Source organism: Sceloporus undulatus, chromosome 4 (genome assembly GCF_019175285.1).
Source record: "Sceloporus undulatus isolate JIND9_A2432 ecotype Alabama chromosome 4, SceUnd_v1.1, whole genome shotgun sequence".
Taxonomy (NCBI): domain Eukaryota; kingdom Metazoa; phylum Chordata; class Lepidosauria; order Squamata; family Phrynosomatidae; genus Sceloporus; species Sceloporus undulatus.
The window spans coordinates 201835888-201850218 of NC_056525.1; the positions used below are offsets into that span (position 1 = coordinate 201835888).

At 39.5% G+C, this 14331-nt stretch overlaps 1 protein-coding gene across 4 annotated transcripts in view; it reads right to left on the reverse strand.

Annotated features, from left to right (window-relative positions):
- Positions 1 to 6: 6 nt before the first annotated feature.
- Positions 7 to 14331, reverse strand: part of CA8 (carbonic anhydrase 8) — a 60566-nt gene continuing 46241 nt past the window's right edge. For 2 of the 4 annotated variants that reach the window (XM_042466174.1, XM_042466171.1), the window contains 2 exons: positions 11137 to 11289; positions 1523 to 2431 (listed from right to left, as the gene is read on the reverse strand). In XM_042466174.1, coding sequence (XP_042322108.1) covers positions 11155 to 11289 — 135 coding nt within the window. In that variant the 3' untranslated portion in view covers positions 1523 to 2431; positions 11137 to 11154. Of the gene's footprint in view, positions 328 to 1522; positions 2432 to 11136; positions 11290 to 14331 lie in introns of those variants that run through there. The other 2 variants (XR_006103802.1, XM_042466173.1) reach the window with 2 other exon arrangements.

The following is a 14331-nucleotide window of genomic DNA, read 5'->3' on the forward strand; positions in this document are numbered from 1 at the left end:
AAAAAATGTTGGAAATGGGAGGGAAAGAGTTTCCCTTCTCCACATAACTGAAATTGCTTTTTCACATAAACCACTCCACTTATCCTTTTGAATCTTTGCAAGTTTGTTGTTTAAGGTCACATTATATACTGCCTGTTGCTATTTTCTGGAAAATGATCAACAAGATATCTAGGGCAATAAACATGTCCTTATTTGGATACTCCTCTCCCCCAAAAATAGAAGGAGGTCTCTAGCACAAAAACGTCTGCTGTTATTAATCTGAATCTGGTAAGCCTTGAGTTCTTCTATAAAGTAAAGACTATGGAAGCAGATTTCTTCCAATTATGCCTGGAAGATAAAAAAATTAAAAGTCAGACTTTAAAGGTGCATTACAGAAAAACCGTTTTTGAACCTATATTTCAGATGAAACCCATTCCAGGGGGACTGAGAGTCCATCTAACTGCAGAAATAAGGCATTTTGACACCACTTTAGTTGCCATGACTCCATCCTACAGAATCCAGGGATTTATAGTTTTGTGGGGCACCAGCACTCTTTGGCAGAGAAGGCTAAAGACATGGTAAAACTGCAAATCCAGGATTCCACAGGGTGGAGTTGCAGCACTTAAATTGGTATCAAACTGCATTATTTGTACAAACAGATGCCACAGACTTGATGGTGCTCACTGCCACGGTCCTGAATAGACCACAAAAAGGAGCGGTGGACCCCTGGATTGGCCCAACAGTGGCCCTTTTGGGCCATCTGTTTGAAGGCCCTGTCTTGATGAAATATAAGGTCTTGCTCTAGTGTTCTCAATATTACAGTAGGTGAGTTTAACATTCTAGTCTAGATCTAGTTGCAAGTCCCAACTAGAGTAGAGTAAGTCAAAGAATCATAGGCGGGTTACAAACCGCCAAAAAATACATATGGAATACGTATTAGGGTTAGGAAGGGGCGGTGCTTCCGCACCCCCCTAACCCTAGTATGTCTTCCATACGTACAACATGGCGGCGCCCCTTCCACATGGGGGTCGCCATGTTTACGTATCGGACGCATAGCGTCCAGACGTGTCGCGGCACCTCGCAACGTCATTAGGGCGCCGCAGAAAGAAGCTCCAGTGTGGCTGTGATGGCTCCCTTACGGAGCAAGCGGCGGCGGTGGCAGACCGCCTCAAAGCGGCAGTCTATAACCCGCCATAGAATCTTAGAGTTGGAAGAGACCACAAGGGTCATCCAGTCCAACCCCCTGCCATGCAGCAATTCTCAATCAAAGCATCCCCAACAGATGGCCATCCAGCTTCTTTTTAAAGACCTCTAAGGAAGGAGACTCCACTATCCTCCAAGGGAGTTTGTTCCACTGTCGAACAGCCCTTACTGTCAGGAAGTTCCTCCTAATGTTGAGGTGGAATCTCTTTTCCTGTAGCTTGCATTCATTGTCTCAATATGACATCTCTTCAAATATTTAAATAGGGCTAACATATCCACTCTTAACCTTCTGTTCTCCAGGCTAAACATCCCCAGCTCCCTAAATTTCCAGACCCTTAACCATTTTAGTCACCCTCCTTTGGACATGCTCCAGTTTTTCAACATCCTTTTTGAATTGTGGTGCCCAGAACTTCCCAACACTTATATAAATCACATTAATTCACTGCATTTAATTTAGCAGCAACTGGATTTAAGCTTCTGAAACACCTCTTTGCACATGATATAAAAATAAAATAATCAGGATTTGTATCCTCAGTTTTTGCTCCTGGAACAATCTTCCATTCCTGGAAAATCAGTCACACTTACAACTCTTCTCCCAACTGTAGCCAATATATTTAACCTTCAACTGGTGTTCTGTGTACCTAAATCAACTGAAATTGCACAAATACCCATTTTTAATCCAAACAAAAATATGCCAATGCATTCTTCTTTAATAACAAGTGAAAGACAGTAGTTTTAAATTTATTGAGAAAGAATAGAACTTCTAAAATATGTATTATTTCTCAAATAATATATTCTCATTCATGAGTAAATTGTTAATATTGTATAACATACCTTTGCTTTATCTTTTTATATGCAGGACAAAAAGAAGACAAGAGCATTCAAACACTGGCCTAGAAAAAAACCTGATAAATCTAGTGTGTAGTGTATTCTTAGTAATCATTATCCCATCAAACATACTATGAGCTGCAGACAGCTATAGAGCAGTGCTGTGCAATACTTGGATGCCATAAGCAATAAAAAGTTAACAGCAGCAAGTTGGAAGTTTTAAAGTGTTTTCTTCTTGTAATATAAAGCTCATTCCCAGAATTTCACTAGACCATGTGGACAGGCCAACTGTCACAGCTGTCTATCAAGTCTGAATTAGATGAAGGCAGACAAAGCCAGCTTTGTAAGGAAACTGAAGCAGCAGCCTCAAACATTTCCATTTCTCATCCAAGGGCACTGTGGGAGCATTGTCTTCCTCTTTCTGAAAAAAGAATGGAACAATTATGTTACTGAAATTCCACAGTGAGTCTGAAAGACTGTTTATGTCCAGGCAGGGAGACAGTGAAAACTGAAAGGAGTTTCATGACAGCAGAAGTGGATCTGACGCTTCTCTCTTGTAGCAATGTAAATCAGAAGAAAATCCACAAATAGTAATGGAGTGGAACTAGTAGGTACAACTCTGTTATGCCTAATATTTCTGTAGAATTGCTCCATTCTAAGGACTGGGTTTTTTATTATCTTCCATCAGTTGTGTGTCCTCTTTCCAAGTATAAACCTAAAGTCTACCTTTGGTAGAAAACTGAAAACTAAAGCAGTAACATTTTCAATGGGATATAGATCTGTGGACATTTCCATAACTATGTTATTGAAGGAATCCACTGTATAAAATTCCATCACTGAGTTTCCCTTCTGGACTAAAAAGAGAAGAGCTAACTAAAACATGAGCCCAGCTCTGTAATGTTCCCACTGAATACCATGCCTTTAGTTCCTTCCTGCAGTCCAGTCCCTATGCCTTCTTAAGGAAATGAGCTGTAATTCCCCAGAGGGGGAAATAGCCACCCAGATTCCTTTGGCAATGTCCCAGGTCAGTATTAGGTGCTATAGATTACATCAGTCTGTTTTAATAATCACTTCCTTTCCTGATATTATTTGACTGCCATGAATACTGTACCTCGATATATAAACAAATACATACTGTACTATGCAGTGGCGTTCTAGGCACTGTGCCTGCCTTTCACAAGACGTTTCACACCCATCTGCAATCTTGAACTCAATGTGACTTATTTCTGAGTAAAGCTACATAGGAATTTAGTGCACAAATATAGCTGCACTAATATGTAACTCCAGTTTATTGAACTGAATTATTTAAATCTTTTACAGGTTTCCCTTATTCAGAATTCTGAAATCCAAAACATTCCAGAAACCAAAAGCTTCCAGTGGTTCAGTGTACACAAACTTGTTTTATGCACAAAATTAATTAAAATATTTATAAAAGTACCTTTAGGCTATGTGTATAAGGTGGGTATGAAACCTTTCACACTGGGAAAAAAGATAGGAGCATAGTAGGATGCTACCGTCAATATTGCGCAATTTGGCAAAGATTATCACATGATGTCACACAAAGTCGCAAATATCCCGTGATTATCCTGTGAATAAAAAGGAATTATAGCTCCACTTTTTATTCATGGGTAAATCCCATGAATAATAAGTGGCACTATAATTCACAAGATAATCATTTCATGCGCTATGATTACAGGATAATTTGTGACATTGCATGACATCATGTGATAATTTTTGCCAAACTGTGTGATACTGATGGTATTTCCTGGTGTGATAAACTCCATAAATTAATTTTGTGTTTAAACTTGGGTATTATGTTAACATTAATAAACATTAGTTTATTATATGGTTTAAGTTCATGCGGTTTTGTCTAATGGTATTTTGTGTCCCCCCCTTTCTTTGAATACCTTATATATATCATATCAAAAGGTCCTTATAAATGTTTAATCAGTTTCAATAACAGTCTGGGTGTTACTGCTGCAGTGCTTTGCCTTTGTTCTGTGCCCATGCAGTCTCTATCTTGCTAGCCAGCAGGAACTGGTTCTCTAGGATAAGGTGCACTTACACTTGCTATCATTACACCTCTTGACATGGACAAGACAGCATCTCTGCTCCATTTACTCTTGGCTTCTTGGAGCCACCAAAAATAGTTTATACCATCCAAATATAATCAAGGTAATATCAAACTACTTATTAATTGGCCACTGAGAGCCTTGTGTTTTTCCACATGGCACTGGAACACAATGAGCTACAGTTTAAAGGTAAAGATTTCCCCTTTGGAAAGATTGTCAAGTCATGTCTGACTGCAGGGGGCAGTGCTCATCTCTGTTACTAAGCCAAGGGAGTCAGCATTGTCCAAAGATGACTCTTTGGTCATGTGGCCAGCATGAATGCACAAAACAATGTTACCTTCCCATTTAAGTGGTACCTATTTATCTACTTGCATTTTTACATTCTTTTGAACTGCTAGGTTGGCAAAAGCTGAGACTAGTGACAGGATCTTACTCTGCCATACTGAGTACTTGGGTCTCAAACTGCTGACTTGCCGATCTTGTGATCATCAGAGTTAGCATCTTAACTGCTGAGCCACTGCATCCTAGACTTTAGTACCCTTCTATTCAGAAAAACAGTTAGCATTCCTTTAGGGGGAAAAAAGCACCTAGAAAGCTTTCATTCGGGTGCCATCCTGATTTTTGCTTTCCGAACCAATGTTCTTGTTTGCTTCTCTTCAAATACCTTTAATGGGCGCTTTACAGACTGCCCAAAAGGGTGGTCTGTCGGCGCCGGTGTTTGCTGCGCCAGGAAACCGCAGCAGACAAACTGCGCGAATCTCTGGCGCAGCAAAAAGAACCCACAAAAATCGGATTCTTTTTGCGGCATGGTTATGATGCCGCAAGGCACCAATGGTGCACTTGTGGTGTCATTTCCGCGCTGTGACATGCGGACTTGTAGAATGGGCACCGCCATTTTGTACGTGCTCGGCACGTACTAGGGTTAGGGGCGTCCGGAAAGGAAGCCCCTTCCTAACCCTAGTACGCGCCAAGCACGTACTTTTTGGCGGTGTGGAACCCGCCATGGAATCAGTTTGAAGAGGTATTAATTTCTGTTGTATAATATCTAGAAAAGTAATACAGATTGTCAAAAGGATTACAGTGGCCAGGATCCAAAAAATGATGAAACTAGTCCTGAGAATTTTTTAGAGCTGAAGTGTCCCACCACCCCAAGCCATGTTGCAATGCTTGTTTGGAACACTTGGCATATCTGAACCCTACTTTTTGTATTCATATCCTTCTGAAAGACAATTTAACAGCAACAGCAAGGGGAGAAATCCTATTTGCTGTTCCTATGTAATCATGACCCTACAAAAATGTTCCCCATTCCCAGAATTACTTGGAATTACCTGGGATCTGGCAGCACTAGACATCAATGTCCAAGGCCCGTTCTGCACGGGCACCCTAGTACGTGCTGAGCACGTACTAGGGTTAGAAAGGGGTGCCCTTTCTGGATGCCTTTAACCCTAGTACGTGCTCGGCGCGTACAAAATGGCAGTGCTCATTCTACATGGGTGCTGCCATCTTGATATAAAGGAGGCTTAGCGTCCACACATCGCGCAGCACTAATGGCATCGCGAGTGTGCTATTGGCGCCTTGCAATGTCATTAGCGCACCACAAGAAGAAGCTGCATTTTTCAGCTTCTTTTTTGCGGCGCGGAGGAGTCACACGGTTTGGCCACTGGGGCTCCTCTGCACCGCAAATGATGGTTCTTTTCAGACCACCCGTTTAGGCGGTCTGTAAAGTGCCCAAGACATGGTGGATTCAGTCTTCTACCCTGTCATAAAACAGATAGTTGGCACCACGAGCCATTCTTGAAGATAGCCCTGATTCAAGCACAGTAATGATTGTGATAAATGTTTTAAATTAAACTGTGAACTGGAGGACCCTGCAATTTCATTACAAGTAACATGATGAGGATCATCATTTTGATCAGAATATAAGTTGCATCCTTGAGAGAAAAGATAATAATAATTAATAATTTGTTTTATTTATATACCGCTATTCCAAAGATCATAGCGGTGAACAGCAAGTAAGCTAATTAGCAAGTAAGCTGATTTTTGCCCCCAACAGTCTGGGTACTCATTTTAGCGACCTCGGAAGGATGCAAGCCTGAGTCGAGCTTGGGCCCTTTTGCTGGTCTTGAACTCGCAACCTTGTGGTTTTGAGTGAATGGCTGCTGTACAGGCATTTAACCACTGCGCCACCAGATCACCCTGCTTGGATCAGAATTCTAAATTGCTCTAGATAATATAACTCTTCATGCAATCAACATATGCAGGGGTTGCCATGTTGGCCATATAGCAAAGCACAATAGCATACAAAGTCTACAAAACACCAATACCTTTATTGAGCCAACCAAAATGAACAAAATACATTATGATTTCAAAGCTCCACTGGCTTCTTCATCAAACAAAGGTGTTAAAATCATACACAAGAAAGAAAAAAATGTCTAAAGAGTCACAGGCCTACATTTTGCCAAGATGTTGTTTTAGCTGTTCTGCAACAAAAGATGGTAAGTTAAGTTAAAAGTTAAGACAGTATGGAAGGATAGGCCACTCCTCCTTTTGGGGCATCTCAACTCTGGCAGGCAAAGAGTCGTAAAGTCCAGGAAATATCCTGGACTTTGGTTTTTGAATTTTGGTTGTTATTGTACTATTCATACAATGACAGGATTATTCGTATCCCTGTTGGGCTATTCACCAGATAATGCTTCCAAAGAAAGCTATTTCAGAGAAAGTATGGAACCAAGATCTTAGAAAATATGCAAAACCAATTACTCCTTAAGAAGACAGAAATACATCAATTAAATTGGGCTGTGTGCGCAAGTTACTATGTTCAAAGAAAGCACCCTGATACATTGCTGTTATAACAGCTTTTGCCAAAATCTATCTTAGGGTAGGCATGTACCTTCTCAGCCTCAATTAGCATTAAACTAATTAACACTGATCTTCTATATATTTGTGAACAGTAGCTCCTTTCTTTCTTTGCTAGTCCCAACTGTGATGTAAGCGTGATTGAGTAGCTAATTATTCTGTAATTGAATTTACACATTATATACTTGTTCATGTGGATTATTTCTTCAGAAATAAAACTAAATGAAATTAAGCTACTCTGGCAAACACAGAAACACTGTATTAAAGAAATAAATATTAAATGTTTTAAATGTGTTTAATGCATTTATTATGGGTGTATTGAGTATGAGATGATATAGGCCCAAATCCAATTTCTAGTTCCAGCTGAAGTAAATTCATATAATTGCGTGAATGTTAAATATATCATCTTGCTTAAAGTTAAATGTCTATGTTGATATAAAAATAATGTTTTAGCAAAAGGTAAGACAAACGATACTTTCATTCTTTAAAAGATCCACATAACTTATTCTAAGAACTTGTTCATTGATGATCTGGATTAACTCCACCTTTCCACGTATTCTATTTATTTATTGTTATAAATTCGTAGCCCCCTCTGTTTACATCTGAAGATATCTATTTAATATTATATTATGTCAAATTATTTCATGGACCCATTTTAATACAGTAGTTATTAATTTGAATAATAACAATAATGTGTTTTTATTGTAAACAGTTTGTATTTTAATATGTTGTAAGCCGCCCTGATCGGAGGAAGGGCGGCATATAAATAAAAATTTTATTATTTTATTTATTTATTTATAAGGAGTAGAACAATTTACTAAACTGAAATTTCCACTTATTTGTTAAAGTCATTGGGTGATATTGAATAAGTTAAAGGCCTAATTCCCACTACTTTTTAAACCGGATCACCATTTGGCTCATACCAGTTCAAACGACCCTGGTTCTCATTTAATCAGAATCGCTGAAGCGATTCTGAGAGAGACAACATGCACTAGACCGATTTAACCCATGTCTTTTTGACACTGATTTTTTCTGCGTCTTTTTCGATAAATCGATTCTGCGCAAGTGTGAACCACAAGCGGATCAGAATCGATTCAAATTTGCCCTTTGGATGGATGGAACCAAATCATTTTGAATTGATTCACTGTGAATGCAAACCACAAGTGGGTTATTTTGATGCCAGAAAATGACAGAAATGGGATCGGGGGAAATGTAGTGGGAACCACGCTCCAATGTTAAATCGATCCATTGATTCAGATCGCACACCGATTTATCTGTAAGTGGGAATGGGGGCATAGTAAATCAATCTAACTTATCTCACAGAGTTGTTTGTGTAAATAAATAGGAAAGGGAGAGAACTATGTATGCACTTTACATCCTGGAAATGAAAAATAATATATAAATAATACACAAATGGTTAGTTAGAAGTTAGCTTATGTTTGGTAAAATACCTGTGTATTAGTTATTGATGAAATCACTGGTTGGAAAACCCAGCCGTTTCCATGAAAGCCAAGAAAACTGGCAAGATGCTATTCAGCACCAGATGCTACTTATGATGAGTGGTTTGTAGAAGTATATTGTTCCATTTCAGATCAGCCTGCATTTTAGGACATGGTGGAAACCTAAAGGCTGTTTGCAAATAAATCCCAAGGTATCTAGAAAATGTGAGAAGGGGACATAGGGCTACACTTGCTAGTTCCACCTGAATGAGGTACACTGGAATTGTTCTAGTCTGTAGGAGGGCAGCTGGCAGGTTCATCAGTACCAGAGTGAAGCTAACAGTGGTCTTGCTCTCCCATGGGAATTTGCTTCATGGATAGGGGCTTCTCTTGTGAAGATATCTCTAATGCCTTGTTACTACTGTCATTAAGGGGTGTATCTGCAAGGGGAGCAAAATGAAGACTTTGGCCCAGTACACCCTGGCGCAAAGCTCCAGCCTAGAGCCAATTTTAGGGCTCCAGAGGGCTGGGCATCCATATGCACCCAGCCCTACTAGCAGTGCCCATGCACCATCTTGCCACAGCCCCACCCACACGGGGCATGCCATGATGACACACAGGCATCTGCATGCCCAAACAGCACTCACTGGAAGTGGTGGCATCATGGCCGCTTCTATAAAGAAGCCACTCTATGTGGCTTCTATTTAGAGAGCGCATTGGTGCCGCGCTGTGTGGTTGATGCGGCACCGATGAGGGGCAAAGAAGAATTCTGCCGCTTCAATGAAATTTTTCTTCAGTCTCCAAATTTCTAGCAATTCAGAGAGGGAGAAATTGAAAATCATTCCCATCTAGAAGTCTTTTATACATGCTGTCTTCACATTACCTTGGACCACTTTGCTTGCCCCTTTTCTTTAGATGACTAAAGTGTATTTCTAAATGTACACTTGAAATTTTAAGCTGCCACAATGCTCCCATTTTTGATCTTTGGATACAATTTCTTGGTTGAATTACTTATTTTTCATGTTCTGAAGGAGGGTTCTCAGACAGAAGAATCAGACCTGTGGACTTTTTAGAGCCCTTCCAGACCCAAATGCCTAAATCTAGGAGACATTAGACATATTGTGGATGCATAAGGGACAAACTGTGGTATGTTGTCCTTGGAGATTCCTAAAAAGACCATTTAAGCTATGTCTCAGGCTGCTGCCAAATATCAGAAATAAAGTAGTTTGACACCACTTTAACTTCCTGGGCTCAATGCCATGGAATTTGAGGATTTGTAGTATACTGGGGGCACCAGAGTTCTCTGACAAGTAAGACTAAATATCTCACAAAACTACAAATCTCAGAATTCCATAGCATTGAGTCATTGCAGTTAAAGTGATGGCAAGTGATTAGCCTAAAAAAGACAAGATTAAAGAAAGATATGACTAATGTATTTCAAATGCAGATTGTTATGTAGAATTGTTCTTTCCTGCAATGTGGCAAGAGTACAAAACTAGGCAGTAGCAATGGAAGGTGCAGGGATGACGGAATGGCACTGTCTCCTCACCTCCCTATTGTCTATTCTCAGACAAGTAAAGACTTTTCTATTTAGAAGGCATTTGATGATTAACCATATATAGCCTGTCCCACCAAAATAATGTGCTGGATCTTGCTAATTGTTGTGCTGGTGTGTATGCATGTTTAAGAATATGTTTTTAATATTTTTATTATTCTTGTTTAAACTTTTGTATCTTGTGGATTTTAACTATGTGTTTTTCAAATTGTTGTAAACTGCTGTGAGTCCTCCCTCCCACTTATATACCACCAGACAATGAGAACCCACCATGTCCCAAAGCAATTTGTTCCACTGTCCAACAGCTTTCATCAAGAGAAGGTTTCTCCTGATGTTAACCGTATGGGTAGACAACCAGATGCCCTACACATATTTTGGGATAATACTGTCATAATACTTAACTGCTGACCACACACACTAGGTCTGATGGGAATAGTTAAGAACATTTGAAGAACATTTTGTTGCTCATTCCTGGATTAGCTGAACTCAGCTTACTTGCAGGTTCTGTCCATTGGCATTACCTCTGCCCATTTTGAGGAAAGAACAAGTCTACATAACAACCTTTCAACCTTCTTAAAATGTGGTCACCAGAACTGAACATACTGTAGTATTGCAAATGTCACATGACTACCATATGACTACCATATAATGAAGCTGAATTCTTACTCTGGACATGGTGTAACTGCAGCTGATTTTAAAAGGAATTAAATAGGTGATATAATTATGGCTCTCCAACACAGCATCAAATTTAATTCAGAGCTGCTGGGAGAATAGGCTTAAAGGAATGGAACATATGAAGTCAAATTTCTTAATACAGTTCATTAAGGCAGAATAGTAACAGAAACAATAATTTGTATCTAATTACACATCTGCACATAATAACATAAAACCTGTTTTTTTAATCAATGGGGATCTGATAAGTTAATGTTTATGTAAGTTCCATTTATTTAACAAGTATGCTCTAGTTGAGCTGAACAATGGGTTTACTCTAGTGGTACTGATATATTATGCACATTATTTAATGGTTCTATTCAGTTGGGACCAGCAGTTGGATTCAGTAGAAATATTTTTAACTGAAATATCATACCTTTTCATTGCAGTCTCCAATGAAACCACTATATCTACATCCAAATTAAATTAAAATCACCACAGAATGTCCAGTTTACACTAGTCAGTTTTTAAAATTTATCTACATTATGATTACCTTCAATATCTGGCTCTGCTACTGGAAGGCAGCTCTTATGATTCTGTCACTTAGTGGCTGCGTTGGTCTGAAGTTATCTCCTAATATTCCATCACAGCCTTCTAGGAGTTCTGCCCCTTTAGCATGTGTCCTCAGTCTTCGAAACTCTTCTATCTAATAAAAACAAATAATTATTTGAATACATCGGCCATTGTCAGAAAACACTTGTTTTCAATAGTATTTATTTTTATTTCTATTTATTTACTTATAAGCCAGCAGTCCATAATTGACACCATACATATTTTTAAAAGGCATCCTAAAATCAACCATAAATGTGAGAAATATATAATTTATATACATAAAATGCTTAACGGTCATGCTGATGTGTGCCTAAAATAAGAGGGTCCTTTCACATTACATAGTTATAGCACTATGATTCTATTTTATCTGCCATGACAACATCCTATAGAATCCTGAAATTTACAGTTTAGAGAGGGGCATTTAGAATTCTCAGCCACAGAGAGCTAGTGTCTTACCAAGCTACAAATCCCATTATTACATAAGCTATGGGAGTTAAACTGGAATCGTTGTGCTGTAATTGTGTAGTGTAGAAGGACCTGGAGTCCTTCCATCAGTTCTCTCAGAAAGAGACAAGAACATATAGGGGCATAGGGAAGTGCTGTATATTAAATTAGACCTGCTGTCTTTCAAGCTAAGTGTTTTCTACAGTGGCCTGAAGCAATGGGTTTAAGAGTCTTTCCACACTCTAGCTAAAAATAGAAAACTCTGAGCATAGGACTTTTTGAATGCATAAGTATATACCGTATTCTAATTTTGGGCTGCTTCCTTCCCCAACTCCTTTCTCCCCACAAAGTTGAATCAGAACTGTGGCAACTTTGGGGGATACATACAATAGCTGATATTTTTTAAAGAAAATGTTTTAGAACTCATTTGCATGAGGAGTATTAAAGATTTTAGTCCAGATATTTTCACTCCCATAAGGATGTGGGAGGCTCTCCTTGCCTTTTGCTTCATTTAACCAAAATGTTATTCCAGTTAGGTGAGATACAGACCGCGCAAATGCACTGTGTTGGTACCGATCTTAGAGTTAGGGACTGCGTGACAACCACACGGTCCCTAACCCTAGCACAGTGTGGCGGTGTAACAATGGCAGCGTCCCATGTACACAGACACTGCCATTGTGATGTAAGCACCACGCTGAATCCTCATGGTGCCGTGCGTTGCTTACATCACAAGTGCGCCATTGGCATACTCGTGACATCCAACCTGTGGCACAAAAAGAACCCGTCTTTTCCGGGTTCTTTTTCCTCCAGAGGGAAGCCGCACGGTTTGGCGGCTGCAGCTTCCTTTCAGAAGGAATTAGGATGCCAGCAGGCCGCCTTTTTGAGGCGGTCAGTCTTGCACCATAGATAAAGCAAGACAGATTTGGAAAGTTACTTTTTAGAAAAAATGAATGTAATGACACCTAAAGCCATCCATAACTGAGTAGTGGTTTGATGATATTCTGGACCCAAGCTTAAACTCAGATCTAATGGACTTTAATAGTATTGCTGACTCATAAAGTCACATTTCTGAAAGACATTTCACATGATAAACCATTACTGTGCTTGGAAGTACCACAATTTCTGAAGTACTCAAAACTGACTTTTTTCAGTATGTTTGCTTATTTGAAGAACAGCTAGAAATCTGTTGCTAAGGGTTTTCTCCCTCAACATAGCAGCTTTAAAATCTGTATTGAAAGGCAGAATGGAGGAGCTTGTACTGAAAAAATAAAAGGAAGGGGGGAGATGTGGGACTAGTAGGTTCTTAGAAGATGCTTTGAAAGAGAGGCTTCAGATTGTGAAGATGTTTATTGGTTTTATATCTATGTAAGTGAAAGTCAACAATAAACACATTAAAAGCTGAAGTATTGCTGGAAAAAGTAAGTGCAGGCAGAAACTTGAGTATCATACTGTACTAAGATTTTTACAGTACACTCCATGTACATATGTATTTTATCTTCCATGTTCCTCCCATGAATTGGACTTATTCTCATAGCTACTTACATGTTTATGGTCATTAATGACCAAATGTAACTCCCCACCCCCACACCAAACCTACAGTTTCAGCCTGGCAGCACTTCGTCTGAAGGATTTCTGAGGCACTGCAGATTAAGACACTGAGGAATTATGTCTGCATTGCTCTCCTGGTTGCAGGGTATTTTGAAACAAGTAGTTGCATTGGACCTCAAGGGATCTCTGACTATTCAGCTGTCTGTTCTTGGTGCATAGGAGAGTGCTGCAGAATCATTTCTCACTGATTCTATCTACAGTGTCTCAGAAACCCTTTGGATGGGGCACTGCTAGGATGAAGCAGTAGCTTTTTGCAGGATGACATCATCAGACATAACTACAGTGATGAACTCCATCACTATAGTTATGTCCAATGCAAGATTTCAGCCATTGTTTCCTAGAAATGCAATGAAACTATGGTATGTTAAATGTAATTTATGTTTTATTAGACGGGAAAGAGGAAACACTGGTGTCAGACAAAACCAGTATAGTTATTATGTTAACATACTCAGATTGGTGGGTAGTTTAAAAGACACCTTATAAGTACTAGGCTATATCTCAGCTGGGATGCAGTGGCTTGGTGGTTAAGATGCCAATTCTGATGATCGAAAGATCAGAAGGTTGGCAGTTCGAGGCCCAAGTGCTGCATGATGGGTGAGCTCCTGTCGCTAGCCCCAGCTTCTGCCAACCTAGCCGTTCAAAAGCATGCAAATGCAAGTAGATAGATAGGTACCACTTAAGTGAGAAGGTAACAGTGTTCAATACAGTCATGCTGGCCACATGACCACCAGAGCACTCCTCGGACAATGCTGGCTCTTCAGCTTAGAAACGGAGATGAGCACCTCCCCCTACAGTGGGTTACGACTAGACATTCATGTCAAGGGACTACCTTTACCTTTATATCTCAGCTTGATTCTCTTTATGTATTGACTTACCAGATTTGGGAAACTGGGGAATGTAATTGCATTAATATTAGGTAATGAATGACTTGCAGGTGTGAATGGGTCACAATAGATTTAAAAATCGTATCACTTCAGATGGCATACTTTCACTGAAGTCTATTCACACTTCCAACTCCAATTAATTAGCAAACACTACATCAAGAAAGACAGCATGATGTAGCATTGGACAATGACTCTGGAGA